Source organism: Orycteropus afer, unplaced genomic scaffold (genome assembly GCF_000298275.1).
Source record: "Orycteropus afer afer isolate SDZICR_OR568_19922 unplaced genomic scaffold, OryAfe1.0 scaffold00488, whole genome shotgun sequence".
Lineage (NCBI taxonomy): Eukaryota > Metazoa > Chordata > Mammalia > Tubulidentata > Orycteropodidae > Orycteropus > Orycteropus afer.
Genome location: NW_006922075.1, coordinates 649,051 through 665,425, shown reverse-complemented (window position 1 = coordinate 665,425; position 16,375 = coordinate 649,051). Strand labels below are relative to the sequence as shown.

General features: G+C 42.0%; 2 protein-coding genes across 2 annotated transcripts in view; one reads left to right on the top strand and one right to left on the bottom strand.

Moving 5' to 3' along the window:
- The window catches only part of BORCS5 (BLOC-1 related complex subunit 5), a 97,121-nt gene extending 95,435 nt beyond the window's left edge, over positions 1-1,686 (top strand). The window contains exon 4 of the mRNA XM_007955012.2: positions 1,456-1,686. Within this exon, the coding sequence (XP_007953203.1) occupies positions 1,456-1,686 (231 nt within the window). The remainder of the gene's footprint in view (positions 1-1,455) is intronic.
- A 12,304-nt stretch (positions 1,687-13,990) lies between these two features.
- Positions 13,991-16,375, bottom strand: part of DUSP16 (dual specificity phosphatase 16) — a 58,231-nt gene continuing 55,846 nt past the window's right edge. The window contains exon 6 of the mRNA XM_007955011.2: positions 13,991-15,167. Coding sequence (XP_007953202.1) covers positions 13,991-15,167 — 1,177 coding nt within the window. The remainder of the gene's footprint in view (positions 15,168-16,375) is intronic.

Here is a 16,375-nt window from a genome sequence, read left to right as displayed (position 1 = left end):
TGAGACCTCCTACTTTGTTTTTCTTCTTCAGTAGTGCTTTGCTTATCCGAGGTCTCCTTCCTTTCCATATAAAGTTAGTGATAGTTTTTTCCATATCCCTAAAGAATGTTGATGGGATCTGGATTGGGATTGCATTGAATAGTATATGTCACTTGAATGCCTCACAAAGATGGTTGTAAAAACTTTTGTAATAGAGTAGAGGGATGGGTTCAATATCAAGGGCATTAGACATGATCAGTTAGAGCCTTCGAGACCATTTCAGGTACTCTTAAAGTGTCTTTCTATCCTTGGTGGAGTAGGTAGTGGGGGCCCTCCCAAGTGAAATGTAGTAATAACTCTGAAAGTTGTGAATCTTGGAGCAGACTATTCAATGAGCTGTGCTGATTCCTAGGAGTATTCCTGCTGGCCCCCACATCACCCCAGTCTCTCTCAGAAGGCAGAGCATTTGTAGGTATGGGTTGAATTTCCTATCCTGAAAAGACCTGGTAGTGGACTGTGAGGAACACTGTAATTTACTGGCTCACCACCTCCAAAGTGCTGAATTACTGAACAGGGTTACAGAGAACCCTCTGAAGGTATAAATGGTTTCCACATTATTTGGAGTTTCCCATCCAGATGGATTTCTTTTTCCCCCTGTGCCTGCCTCCCACCAGCTGCTCTTTTTCCCCTCTAGGCATTTCAAAACAAGTGAAGGAAGGAACAACACAGAAAAAAACAAGCACTAATGTTCTTCTCACCTCCCTCCTCCTCACCCCCTCTCATACACACACAATATAAAAATAGAACTGGTTATTTTTTTGTGGGGCTGCTTTGGTCTCTGTCTCTCTCTCAAGGCAAAACCCCTTTCAGAGAGTCTGTGGTGACTTGTATTGGGAAGCACTTTGCACAGTGCTCTGGTGGAGTACGGTGTGCTCCTGGAGTAAACAGACATGTAGGAAAGACTGAAGCAGTGTGACAGACTTGGGGGGTAGTAATGGGAAATCTTGGTAGTTTGTGGTTTTCCCCTCATCTAGCAAGGAAGCAAAGGGGGGAGGGTGCCGATATGGGATCCATACTAGGGGGTAGGGGCAGGTTGCTTACAAGCTAAAGGTTCCCTCCCTGTTTTTATTCATATGATGGATTTCAAAGAACTTCATCAAGGGAAGAGGCCACAAAAAGGGAGCCCAGAGCCTAACATTTATTTAATGGGGAAAGTAAGGGTACATGAAGCTGTCCTAACAGTTTGAGTCAACAGTAGTTGGTCCGTTGTATGGACTTGAACCTTGGTTGCCATTTTTGACCCTGGCGGGGAGAGCCACCCCTTCTCCTCAGATTTCCTTCCGAGAGGCACTGTCAGACAGCAGCCATGCAGAGAGGGCCAGAACGCAGGACGGTGCGTCCTGAACTACACCGGGTCTTCTCTAGAGGACTCGATTCACCTCTGCTTAACGCATCTCACTTCTTTCCCTCCTACAGATGGATCTGTCTGTAGAAACCCTCTTTAGCTTCATGCAGGAGCGCCAGAAAAGATACGCCAAATACGCGGAGCAGATCCAGAAAGTCAATGAGATGTCTGCCATCCTCCGCCGCATTCAGATGGGCATCGACCAGACTGTGCCCCTGATGGAAAGGCTCAACAGCATGCTGCCCGAGAGCGAGAGGCTGGAGCCCTTTAGCATGAAACCAGACCGAGAGCTCAAACTCTAGAGCCGCTTCTCCCGTCCTGCCAGGCCCGTGTTTTGTGGGACAGAGCCTGGCACCATCACCAATACCCTGAGGATATTTGGAACCAAAGTCATGTGATCTGACCAGGGTTTGAAGCTGCTTGGAGGGTCTGGTATTCCCTGAAGTTGGGTGTGAAGCTGTCACTGGTCTGAAAAATCAGACTTTGCCCTGATTGTTTCCTCAATGATTTTCCTTTTGTAAAATGAACCAAACTAATTCTCAATGATAACCAAAGTTGGAACATTTGAATTACTAGGAATTGTTTACAGAACTCAGCATTGGGAATTATGTTTATTTTGCTAAGACTTTCTTTTTTTTTTTTTTTTTAAGCATGTATAATCTAGTCCAGCTAGTTGAGTGAAAACATGGAGAGAAGATGATTATTTTAAGCAGCTCTGTGTAGCCTTGATGCCGTCATGAAATTTTACTCAATAGGCTCTCCAGTCTGTGAGTTATAAACATAGAAAACTAATTTAATCTAGGTCTCTGTGCTGTTACTCTTCCTACTCTGACTGGTTACATCCATCACAGCAGGTGTTTATCTGGGCCACCCTCTTCCTGCCTTGATGTAATACTGGTATGTTTGTTGTGTGCCAGGTGATGATGGCCCTCATATGTTGTCTTCAGGAGACTGAAGACTCCTTTTCTGCTTCCTCATCTGATTCATTTCCCATGGTAACTGGTTCCCTTGACACAGACATAGGTTAGGTTTCTTTTTATTACATCAGTGCTGGCAGCACTCCAGATTTTGTTGCAAGGTTTTTAACGAACATTTGTTTTCACCAGTCTAGTAAATGTGTGGTACATTTAGGCTTTGACAGCAGACCACAGAGATCATTCATTCATCAGATATTTATTGAGCCCATTTGATGTGCCAGGCATTGTGGTAAGGTTACAAACATGACTATATACCCCCTGCCCTTCTTTTCTGAAAAGAAAAAACTCAAAATGCTGCTGAAATTCTGTGGCAGTTAATTAAGGAAATGAAGCAATCTGAGTAACCACACAAGTTCTCAGTGCAGTACTTTCCCATCATAGATGTTCTGAAAGAAAGAACTGAGTGCAAAAAAAAAAAAAAAAAAGGAATATAGGGAACTGAACTAGACAGGTGAATTGAGACTGAGAGCTGGGGTAAAGGGAGACAGCAGAGGCCGAGACACATGCAGGCCTCTGCCTGGCTCCCTGTAGGCCTCCAAAACCCAGAAGGTGTGTTGTACATGTCAAAAGCAGCCTTCAGTGTGTTCATAAGATTAAAATTGATCCCGAGTAATTTAGCATATTTTCAGCAAGCCTGTATCTGATTCCAATCTTGTGTTTTAATCAGATGCTGCCTTGGAGGGGTCTTAAAACCCAGAATAAAATGTATGACACAAAACAGCTGGATGACAGTAGGAACTTGAGCATTCTAAGGGAAAGCTTCTTTTGAAATTCAGACACAGGAAAAAGAAGTTAGCAGCTTATAGGATTTTCTAAAGACCAAAACAATCAAGAGCATTCTTTCCCTCTGAGCTAGAAAGGCAAGTTGGACAGCAGAGCCAAGGGAAGAGGCCCGAGGGAACATCTCCCCTTTTCAGAGAATAACCTTCAGATCCCATCTCTGCCTTTTCTGAGAACTGTTGCCTTTCTTTCCTGTTAGGTTGCAGGAGAAAAGTGGGGTAAAGACAGTCATCCAGCAGATACAGGTGGTCAGAGAGAGTCATGGTAGAAAGATTGGAAGGTAAGGAAGGTAAGTGAGGTAAGGTTGGGAGCTCTGTCTTTAAACTCTGGTGGGCCACACAGGTGAAGGAAGTTTGTCTTTACAGTGTCTTCTGATGGCCAAGATTGTATTGGGGCTTTCAGCCATTCCTAGAGCAATTCATTAGAAAGTGTACATAAAGAAAAATGTCTGTAACCTAGAAACTTACTGCATAGCTAAAGCTGTTCTAGGAAATGTCATGGGAGGAAAAGCTGCACCATTGATTAAATACTTCTTTCCCTGGCTAATTTGCAGTACTCCTTCAATGATGTATTAAATTTCCATGGAATTGAGAATCTAGTTCTGCATGATACTGTAATCTATTGCTCTTTCTGTCCATGGTATTTCTTTTTTTATCTTTTTTTTTTTATTGTGATTTGGGTGAAAATTTACAGAGCAAATTCACTTTCCATATAGCAGTTCACATACACTTTGTCTCATGACATTGACTGCAATTTACCACAATGCAGCAGCTCCCCTTCCACTTCCTCCTGATAGTTACCTCTTCCCTGTGTCCATCCCTCCACGCACTCCTGTCCCCTGAGCTGTCTCCCTGTGCATAAGCAGCCCTTCTTTCTCCCATGATTGTTCTCTCCAAGGAGTGTATCTACCTCAGGTAAATGTTCAACTCATATGCCTGTCTATTGTTTGGCTGGAAGCCACAGGTGTGGGTTCAATTCCAGACCTGAAGGGCAGCTAGAGGCCATAGTCTCAGTGGTTCCACCAGGCTCTATCGGACCAGCAAACCTGGTCCCCCTTTTTTCCTCTCCAAATGATTTTGAGTTTTATTCCACATTGTTCTCCCTCTCTATCCAAGATCTCCTACATAGATCCTCTTCCAAGTGGTTGACAGTAGTAGCCAGGCACCATCTAGTTCTTCTGGTCTCATAGTCATATAAGCAGCAGATTGGATGGTGTTCCAGTCTCTAGGACTAATTGTTTGCATGACTTTTGGTTTTCTTCATTCTTCTTTGCTGTGGACGAGGAGAGACCCATCATTGCATCTAGATGGCAGCTTGTAAGCTTTTAAGATATCCCAGTCAAAGAAAGAGGTGGAACAGTGTTTTGTGTAGTATGTTATGCCAATTGAGCTTGATGTCTTCTGCAACTATGGTCTCGAGCTCACAGGTTCAACTACTTGGTCCCTCTGGGTGGCTGGCTGTGACCAAGCAGTGACTACAACCTTGCCCGTTGTCAGCTCTACTATACACCTGGGAATTCAGAACATACACATAAACTTATAGGACCATTGTCTGCCAACCCTATACATGTTCTTGGCTACACTCCCCACTTCATAGACATACCTAATAGTTCAGCCTGTCCTCCCATCTATCACCTGTATATCCATGTTTGCCTTCACTGACAACGCAGTACTGTATGTGCAAGAGGGTTCATCTTTGCAGTCTTTACCTCCCATGTATCTCTCTCTGTCTTTCTCTTCCTCACAAATATAGTACATTTGGTACATTGCCCTTCTCTTCACCCAAATCAATACTTATCACTATCTATCTAACAGTGTTCCCTCCCCACCCCTCCCACCCCTGTTAACCAGCAAAGAAAATTTCCTTCCATAGAGAAACATTTCTTGTCCATGGTATTTCATACTTTTTGTATTTTTTAAATTCTGTTTTAACATTAAAATTTCACAGTGCATTTTAATATCTGATATGGCTAGACTAGGTTCTCCCACCATCACTCATTTTTCTAACTTTATTTTTCAAACCAGCAAAAAGGGTTGAAAGAATAATGCAACAAATATTTGTATCCCCTTCACCTAGATTGATGGGACATGGCATTTTAAAGCATCCCTACCACTGTCCTGTTTTGAGTTCCTGGAGTAATGGGACCCAGCCCTGAACACAGGGCTATACTAATAGCCTTCAGAGAATGAACAACTGATTATAAAGCCATAAAAATATCCTCACTGCACTTAATATGGTTTACAAATAAAACCACAAAATGGGCTGCAGACAGAAGTTGTGCTTTCTCATTGGTTTTCAGCAGTTAATGGTCTGAGCATGGCAGAAAGGTAGACCTTGCATGGCATTAAGAAAATTCTCAGCCAGCATCTCTCCATCCAACTCTTTTTCTTCTTATAAAGAATTTGGCCCAAACCTGCCATTTACTTAGATTGTGTCCTAAATAGATAGAAACTTAGAAGTAAAAAAAAGTAATAGATGTATCAGTATTTTTGGAAAGAATTCTTGTTAATTTAGTATCTGGGGGGGAGGGTTGTAGAGTATCAACTTGGCTAAACTGAACTGTGCTTCCCAGAATTCCCTTTTCTGTTTGTTTCTCTTTAGGAGTGGTCACAGGAGAAATTTGTGTGAGATTTGGAAATGGAAGCAAAGCAGTAACCATGCTTAGTCACTGAAAGTAGGTCAGGCCGTGTTGGATCTCACACACATTTTCATGCATGTTGTACCACTGTCATGAGCAACAGTTGGGCCCACAGCTTCCACGGATCATTTCCTTCAGCTTTTCCAAATCGCAGGCCAGGTATGAGTACTGGCTTTTCCTTCCAGTCATCTATAGCAACAAGGATGAAGGCTTAGCGATGAGGAAAGGCCAGTGTGGGTTTTGGTGAAGGACAGATGCAGGTTCCAGCTTGCTGCTCGTAGTTTCCAGTTGTTCCCGCCCTCTCCTGCAGCATATCCACCTTCCCTCCCAACCGCCAGCACTGTGACTTCAGGCTGAGCTCCCGAAGAAGATGCAGATAAGCTGAGACTGTTTTTTACTCACTCCTACAATTGCTTGGGAGTCACAGGTGGTGCAAATGGCTAACACATTTGGCTGCTAACCAAAAGGTTAGAGGCTCAGGTCCGCCCAGAGGCATCCCAGAAGAAAGATCTGGCATTCTGATTCAAAAACATCAGGCATTGGAAAAAACCCTATGGAGCACGGTCCTACTGTAATACACATGGAGTCACCATGAGTCAGAATCAACATGACAGGTGGTATATAGCTGTATAAGGTCCAAATCCTTTAACAAACCCCTTAGTCTACATCCTTCCTGGTGGTTCTGCTTCTCCGATTGAACCCTGCCTGGTAACATGGTGTTACCAGTTCTCTGCTACCTTGGTATTTTACTTTTTCTTGGTAAGATTCTGGGAATCTGAGTGATTTGATATTTTAAGAGACAGTTATCCTGGATCTCTTTTTGGTTAGTACCCAGTGGACCTATCTGGTCACTATGGGATGTGTCAGACCAAGAACCCTGGCTTAATCTTTCATAATTGAGAAGGCCGGTCTGGCTCTCAAGCCCCTTCCAGCTCTAACATTCTTTGATTCTGATACTTCATTCCTCAGTAACCAGGAGGAGCATCTTTAACTCTTGTCTCAAAGCAAATGGCTCTAGGTCTTGCCTGCTGTTGTGGTTGCTAGGTGCCAACTCATAGCAACCCTGTGTAGAACAGATCAAAACACTGACCAGTCCTGCGCTGTCCTCATAGTTGTTGCCACGTCGATCCATCTCATTGAGGGTCTTCCTCTTTTTCTCTGACCAGCTATTTTACCAAGCATGACATCCTTCTATAGGGATTGGTCCTTCCTGATAACATGTTCAAAGTATGTGAGACAAAACCTTGTTATCCTTGCTTCTAAGGAGCATTCTGGCTACACTTCTTCCCAGACAATTTGTTCATTCTTTTAGCAGTCTGTGGTATATTTAATATTTTTGCCAACACCATAATTCAAAGCCATCAGTTATTCTTTGGTGTTCCTTGTTCATTGTCCAGTTTTCACTTGCATATGAGGCAATTGAAAATAACAAGGTCAGGTACACTTTAGTCCTAAAAGTGGTATCTTTGCTTTTTAACACTTTAAAGAGGTCCCTTGAAGTAGATTTCCCCAGTGGTCTTGGTAGTGACTTAAATTCTGAGCTTCCTGGAGAGCTTCTTACCTTTTATTAATGATAGATTTCACAAGTGTCCAATGGCTTCCTCCTTTGAAGAACCTGTTTTACTTAGAACCTTCAGTCTAGCAACCTTTTTGAACACTCTCACATAGATCCTTAAACTGCAGTATGTTTCTAGCTGAAGTGGAAAGTTGGTTGAAGCTGAACTCTACCCCCCTTGAATTATGTGTATAAATTATAATAAAAAAATATAGGGGTTAAGAGCAAGTTATAGATTTCATGAGAGTCTATAATTTATAGATTCCATGTGTTGTTTCCCTCAAAGTTTTATCTATGAGTAATTTTGTTTTATACATATTGTGTCTCCTACTTCTTTCTTAGAGGATAAACTCCTCAAAACATGAAATAGAGTTTGAGGCTTGGTACCTACCCAGAGTTCTCTGCATGAGCAAATACTTGATGAAATTTGGTTTGAGGGCTCCAAACCCAAAGATACAAGAGTGCACTCAAAAAATGAGTAATTTTTTGGTGTAGTATTCTCTAGGCATTTATCTGCTTTTTCCTTGGACTTAGGCTAGTATTATTACTCTTACATTATAGATGTTACAACCACCCTGTTTCCACTGCTAATGGTCCTGGGAGGCTGGCAGGTGCCATTTTTCTTTTATATAGTAGAATTTATTTAGCTTACCATTTCCCCTAGTAAGACTCAAGGCAGAACTAAGAACCTTCAGAAATGAAAGCTATGAGCAAACATGTATTAAAATTTCAGTGTAATTGGAAACTCTGTCTTCCTGACTTGTTTGCACCTCAGCAAGAGCCAGATGTGTAGTAATGGGTAGTATTATATGTAAAAAATGCCAATACCAAAGAAAGGGCTGGGAGTGAAATAGAACGTTTTTCTTCCTGTGGACTTTTTAGGGGTTAAATTTCTCTTACTCTTGAGAAAACTAATTTTGCTTTCCTTTCCCTCGCCTTGACTTTTGTTCCTCTGTTCAGAAACACAGAGGGCCCAGAGGAGGTGCACTGGTTCACTAACAGCCTTCTGCCTCTGGAGGTAACTTCCATGATTTCCCTAACTCAGGCCTTGTCTAAACTTCCAGATGGTCCACAGAGCCAGGGCTTTGGTTCTGACTCATGCTGGACCAGGATCCTTCATGTGGTCAGAGCTTCTGTAACTCTTGAGTTTCATTTTGCTTCTTAGAGTCTGTTTTTGTCCCATTCCCAGGGGTTCATATGTGATGCTCTGCTCCTGTCAGCTTGTCCTTGGGCTGGCATGCAATGCTTGTCTCAGTGGCCAGCCCTTTCTGCACACTTCAGCTTGAAGACTGTGGCAGTGCTAAGGCTTCTTAATGGGTTTGATTTACTCTGGAGCCATGTTAGGTGTAGTTTTAAGTTGGATCCCAGAGATAGAGTGGTATTCAACGCTCTTCATTTAAACTAATATCTATTCAGCAAAGATGTCACTGGCTGCCTGACCCATACAGTACTTCAAATTGTTGTGTGCACTTTAATATACTGATTCTTTTAAAATATCCTATAAGAGACTGCCTCTCCCTATTGGACCTAATTAAGTTTCCTTTTTATTTTTTACTGTTTCTGAAGGATAGTGTCAAGATTTGTGAAATGGTATGTGAGAAATGATGAAGATGTGATAGAATCATTCAATGTTCAAGAATGGAAAATGCCCAGATAAACCCAGGGATGGCTTATACCAAGATTACTTCATGGTGAGGAGATACTAAGTGTAGCTTCTTCCTTGTAAAAATATGTTTTATGGTGATACAAGTGCATGTTCTAATTTGGAAGGAATGCATGGTGGCATGGACACTTTTTAATAAAGGTGCTCCTCTTGGGTCCTGAAAAGTATGAACTAATACAATATTTGTCCTTCTGTGATTGACTTATTCATTCAGCATTAATGTCCTCCGAGTTCATCCACATTACGCAGTGTTTGGAGATTCTACATTCTTCTTCAGTGTTGCATAGTATTCCATTGTGTGTATGTACAATAGTTTGGTTAATCATTCTTCTGTTAATGGGTACTTAGGTTGTTTCCATCTCTTTGCACAGCCAAGCTCTTTAACCACTGCACCACCAGGGCTCCTTCTTTGGTATGTACAATTCAGGAAATCTTAAGCCTAAAAACTCACTCTTGGCTTACGCTTTGATTAAACGTTTCTCTGCCATCTTGCCTATTAAGCAAGTGCTTTAGTGAGCAATGAATATCCCTGTGATGTAGTTGCTTACGGAAATAACCAGTATGTAATGTGGTGTGCTGGTATGTATGTGTGCATCCATTACTCTTAGGACTTTTTTCAGGGTCACCGTCATCAAAAACTGAATAGCATTTACTGATGACTGAATTTTTCATCACCAATCAAGGTTCATTTCTACTGCTATTTTTAAATTATATAGTGAGGCATGATTTATGTTAAAAGCTTTGTGAACCAGGTACTTTTAATCCAGTCTTTGAAACTGTCATTAATTCTCTGACCAGAAAGAACCAAGCCCACATTTAAACTAATGCTCTCCAAATTATCTTTGTTTGCCTGCAACACTGCTTCTACAAGGTCACATTCTGTATTTCCAGTTCTCTGAGCCTAGCGTTTTAACTAGAACCAAAGGAATGAAGCATGTTTTTACATAAAATGCAATTTGATGTCTATGCACATAAATTACAACAATACGACTGACCTGTAAACATCTTTGAGGCAGCGTTGTAATTTTCTAGTTGGTTGTGCAAGCAACACTTTCAAGAAATAACCAAGTGTAATTACGCTGTTCAGGGATGAATGGGATCCACAGAGGGCTAGGAATAACTTATTTCCCTCTACCATTTATAGATAAAGGGAGGGTAATACTCAGAAAAAAAGCACCCAGATTTTACTTACTAGCCCTAAAACATCCCTGCTTAGTGTCATCAAAACCCAAACCAGGAATATTTAAAATAAAGTTAACAAAATTTTGAGTTAAAAGAATTTTGGTGACTAGTCCCAGTCCTTCACATGATCTCTTTTTGTATATCCAGAGACCACTCCAGTTTTGCACCGTTTTTCTTCACATCTCAGAAATCAACAGTGTCCCTATTTCCTTAGTCCAATCCTTGGTCCAATTTCGATTATCAAATGCAAGCTAATGTCGACCCCCAGTACCTGCCTGCCTTTTTAAGTAGGTAATTGGCTTGACCTTCAGGTCTTCCTGAGATCCACACCACGTCATCCAGAGCCTCTCACTGAAGCACTTTATTCTTCTATCCTGCTCCCACCTTTTATTTCTACAGGATCCTGGCCAAGACAGCTCTCTTCTAGTACAGTATTACCTCGCCCAGTCCAATCCTTCTTACTTTTAAATTTTCATAAATCTAACAGCCAACTGAAGTCAGCAGTGATACTGTTTATATTCATTATTGCATCTGCTTGCACTGAAGGTACATGTTTTTTTTTTTTCCTTTAATACATAATTTTTAACAGACTGATTGTCAAAACTAAGCTTTCTAAGAGGTAAAGCCCACCCCATGTCTACCTACCTAAGTCATCATGTCCAGCGTCATTTATAAGCGGAGGTCATTAAGATGCACATGGCAAGGATGGTTAACTACTTATTCCTCCTTAGTTCTTCCTGTAAGAATTACAAAATCATTTACATATTATATTAAGGTGTGCAATGCCCAATCTGATCTTTTTTCTTCCTACACTGTACTTGTGTGTTTTGGGATCAGTCAGAAAATACTTCTTACCAAGTGCTTTAGGTCTCTAGACCGTAGCATTCGTTTAGTATACACATTAAACAATGAAGTTGGCACTAAACTGTTGGCTGATGGTCCAGTGTTACAGGTGAATGAGGTAGGGCACATAATATACCTGATGATATCACCACTTTATTTTGGACCATATCTTAATTTATTTGAGACTAGGAGAACAGGTTCCATGACTGTCTTGGCAACTTGGATGTTATTGTTCCCACCAAGTTTATAGTGTAAAAAGAGGTCCTTTCTCATATTTATGTATAAACAGGTACCAGTTTTGATTTTATTTCATATTAACATACATGACACATCAAAATGAGAAATGCGCAATTTAACCATTCAACAGCTTACCTTACACCAAAAGAACACTATATTCATATTAAACATTTATACAGTCCTTCCACCTCACTTTACAAATGTCCTACACCGTCTTCCAGCATTTCTCACATGTCTAGTTTTGCTCTTTAAAATCACCATCTGTATCATCCTAGTAGACTCCAGGGCTTCCCCTACCATCGTATGCCAAGGAGGACCAGCCACCATGCCACCCAGTGACACCCAGGCAGCTACAAGGCTTGCCTCCAAGGCTGCCCTTTTGGCAGGGTAATCGTGATTCCAAGAATTGATTATCTGACATTAACAATCAAGAACTAAATGTTGTAGTGTATGACTACATCAGAGTTACAGGGAGGAGTGGGACCACGGCCAAGAGAAACCCCAAATGATGAAAGGCAGGTTTCTGCTGACAGATCTCTTGTCAAAACCAAGTCCTCCAGCCCTCCTAAAACATAACATTGGAGCTATTGCTTTCATTTCTTAAAAAAGTTTGACAATTGTGACCAGACTCTGGAAGCAGTGAGCTGTTACACGTTTGGTGTGTTGTATAAATAACACCTGAAAAATTACTGTGTGAACCTTGAGAAATGTCTGATTACATCAAAGATTTACAATTGCAGCACATATATATATATAAACCAACTCGGATCATTTAACAGAACTTTTTCAGTATGTTAACAATGTACTCCGTATCTAGTGTACTCTTTCTGCCTTCACTTATGCTCTATCATAGCACATACTTGGTGCATAACCAGTTATGTCCATGAAGCACACAGTTCTCATGATCAAGTCAGTCAGTTTTTACTCATGTCACTCCATGCTGGTTTTAGCGGTCACCACAGGAAACAGGAAGTCACATCCTAGTCAAAGGATGTCCATTTCTCAAACATTGAAAAACCTGAGATGTGAGTCAGCAACTAGCTACACTGACAGTAAAGGAAAGAACAATGACAATGACCACTCCCCCCAAAAACAAAAAGAGCTGCTGACATAAATTAAGGCTTCCTAAGAGGACTGTACTGTAGTTGACAAAACTAAAGCCAGGAAATTTAAAAGCAGGTACATGCTATCACTGTGTACTTGTTCTAATCTCTCTGATTTCCAGCTGCCAGGATTGATTCCGTACAGTGATTGTAGCTCGAGGACTGAGGGCGTACCTTGGTCTCAGCCTCATTCCGATAATGCCCTTTCTACTAAAAAGATGCTGGAGATAGTTTCTGAAAATAGCGTGTTTGTGGTCTTCCACTGGATCAGCAACTGAACAAGATTTAACAACCTTCTCATCACCTTCTTACACCAGCTGTTTGATTCTGAACATTCCTTGCTTACTGAAGTCTCTCTCAGCCCTATTAGTAAACTTGAAAGTCTGAGGAAATTACAGAAATACCACCTTCAAGTCATGCCAAGGGGAGAGAAAAAGACACACAAACACACTGAGAAAGTAAGTTTCCTGCTTACTTTCATCACTGAGTTTCCTCAGCAACTTTACATTCCTTAATCTAATCCCATAGTTTTTCTCCCTCTTGGTAGTTTTCTATAAAAGTCTGCCTTTTTTCCCCAAGATGAATCCATGCAGTGAAACAGAAAAGGAAAACATCAACTTTGGCTGAGAACTTGAAGGTGCTGCTGCTCTGCTACCAACCCAAATAAATTCACATTAGGCTCAAAACCAAGTTAATCTTTATATCAAGGATCGACAATCCCATTTTACACAATTCTTTGATTTTTAAAGAGGGAGGTACACTTATTTAGCCTCCCAACTTCAGCTTTAATCATTATGTTGCCAGATTCCTGGCTATTAAAATTGAATCCTAGCTCCTTCTCTGTCTTCGTAAAGCTGAGAAGAAGAAAAATTTTAGCTACCTCCATTCAGGCCCAAGTGGAAGTTCGTGCACATATAGTTTGAATTGGTCTGAAAAGTGTGACTAGCTACCTACTTATTCACAATGCTTCAAAAATGGGCTCCCAGACATGGGTAGTGGTGAAAGCCCCATCTTTTCTGTCTGAGGTACTAGGTTTGCTCTAAAGCAGATCTTGGCAAGTCCCCTAATGGTCTGTCCATGGAATGATGCATGTGTCACTCACCTGCAGGTGAGCCTGGATTTGTGGATCAGCTTCCAATGCAATCATTTCTTTTGGATGTACCATTAGGTTTCTGTCCCTAATGGGGTCTACCCACCCGACCCACAAGCTGGCTCAGTGTCAGCGCTAAGGTGCACTATGGAAGGGACTGGACAGAAACTAGTATTTGAGATATCTTTGTAGCACAACACAGAAATGGCAGGGGATTTTGTCCTCTAATGCCAAATAAAACTTGCTTTTATAAGAACAAGGGGATATGCAATTTATTGCATAAAATGGCTCTCCATCTGTCTAGGGGAAAATCTAGCATCTGCCCTTCCACTTCTGTTGAGAGAAATGTTCTAGCTATCTCCCAAATGCAGATGTTAAGCGAGAACAACTGTGTTGATCCATCTTTTGCTTTTACACTACAGCTCCATTTTCCAAAAATATGTATGTATATACATATATATATTTCAGATTTACAGGGAATAGTTTTTGTGAACAAGGAAAAAAGAAAAGTCCACAGAAGTCATAAATGTCTGTCTTCTCAGGAAACCTCAATGATTTCCATGCTGCCTGAAAAGCTAGACTGACTGCCCACTTTCCCTAGTTCTTCCCGCGACCTGTTCTCCGACATGATGCCCTCTCCAAATTCCATCTGGCAGCTTCTGCGTTTAAACTGCTTTTCAAAGGGGCTCTCTTCATGCCAGCTCCGCCGTGAGTCAGCTCTGTCACTTGGCTTCTGCCGTCTGCGCACAGAATAGACCTGGTCACTGCAAGTGGGCAGCTGGCTACAGCTGTAGGCAGAGTAACTGGCATTGCCTCCATAGATGGCTGAGGCAGAGTAGAAGTGAGAGGACTCTGTGGCAAAATACCAGCTATTGGTCAAGGAAGGAGTAGAGGTCTGGGGAGCCAAGATATCTGAGTGCCAGCCCTTGAGGCCCAGCCCAGCAGCAGACTTTGCAAGGTGTTGCTGGCTAGTGGAAAGGCCAAAAAGAAAGTTGGTGTGATAGTTGTCTTCCACACTCCCACTCCGATGTAATGGGGATAAGACAGACCTCTGGGTGGCACCACTGTTGCTGGTTCTTACTGAGTGCAATCGCTTGCTCTGGCTTTCTGAAGGCCTGGTAGTCTGGGGCTTCTTGGGGATATTGGCTTCCTCCTTATCTGGGCTGGTTTCTGGAGTCTGCTCTGACACTTCCTGAACTGGAGAGAACTGGCATAGTTTGTTGGTCCCATCCAGACCACTGGAGGGTTTGTAGTATTCTAAAGCATCCTCTGATGAGGAGAAACCATGCAAGGATGCTGTCACACTGGCTGAGTATGAAACAGACTTGATATCCAGAGAGAAGGAACGCTTGAGCTTATTGCTGTCTTCCAGCTTGTCTGAGGACAGGTGGAGCCCGTTGAGCGCCTGTACCAGGGGACTGTCCTCCAACAGTGCTGGCTGCATGCTGGGCAGACTGGCAGGGTGCATAGGCCTTTGCCCTGCTGCGTCTGAGGTAGCAGAGTGGGCACAGGGTGGACTGAAGGACATCTCACTTTTCTGTCCACCCTCTGAGACTGCAGGGACAGGTTCATTTGGCTTCTCCAGGTGCAACAGCTTGAGTTTGCTCTTTGGCCCTGAGGCTCCAGTCTGGTTCTTAATCATCTTCTCATAGTCCAGGAGTTGGCCCAGAAAATTGAAGTTTGGAGATATAGTAGGTCTTTTTTCTTTCACAAATCTATGAAGAGAAGAAGAAAACAAGAACTTGAATTTGCACACTACATTTCATTTGAAGAATACTGAGAGTAAATGAGATAGAGATTACTAGAAAGACCCTCCCAAATACCTTTGGAAGCTATTTGGGTTAAAAGTCCACGGAGATGCCTCAAGGTTGAGAATACAAAGGGCCTCTGTTTTAGGATAGCTTTAAAACACGTACTTGGCAGCATGCTAGAGAGAGGCAGGCCAGGCTCCCAAAGCTCTAGTTTTAGCCTCATTTTCAAGAACCCAAAGCTTCCACTACAATTGAGAAGAGATGATTCTACCATCAAGAGTCCAATGTAATAGCAACTCTCCAACTTCAGTTTTCCAATATCGTGCCCTTTCCAAGTCCCCATAGTCATTTCCTCAACACATTTCACATTAATGAGAAAAATGGAGGGTATCAGATAGACTTCCAAAGCAGCCATTTTCAAGTTCCTTCTCTTTGTACTCAACATAACAGAATAACCAGCTACAACACAGACTCTTTGTGCTAGATCTATTGCCACTGAATGGATTTCGACTCACAGCAACCCTACAGGGCAGGCTAGAACTGCCTGCTGTGGTTTCCAAGGCCATAAATCTTTCCAGAAACAGACTGCCTTGTCTTTCTCATGCAGCGTAGCTGGTGGGTTTGAACTGCCAACCTTTGGTTAGCAGCTGAATGCTTTAACAACTGCACCACCAAACCTCCCTTCTCTGTGTGCAAGGCATCCCAATCATGCTTTAATAAAGTATTACCGCAGTTATCTGTACAACTGCCCTGCCAGGTATGTGTAATTATCCTTATCATACAGATCCATAAAGAGGGTCTTAAGTGATTTGCCCACAGTCACACAGGTATAAATGATGGGGCTGGGATTCAAACTTGGTCTGCCTGAAGTCTGGGTCCATTTTTGTTACTACCATGTTAATAAAGATTAATCAAGAAATTAAAACTAGTAATACGTTTCATTTCAAAACTAATAATATGTTTCATTGAAGATACAAAGACTCTTAGAGATAGTAGACAAATTCTTTACTGGTCCCTAAACCTTGTTGTTGTGTTGTTATTTGCCCTCGAGTGGGACCCGACTCATAGTGACCCCTTCTTGGGTTTCTGAGGCAGTATCACTATGGAAGTAGATTGCCCAACCTTCTTTCCGAGGAGTGGATGGTGGGTTTGAACTGCCAGCCTTCTGGTTA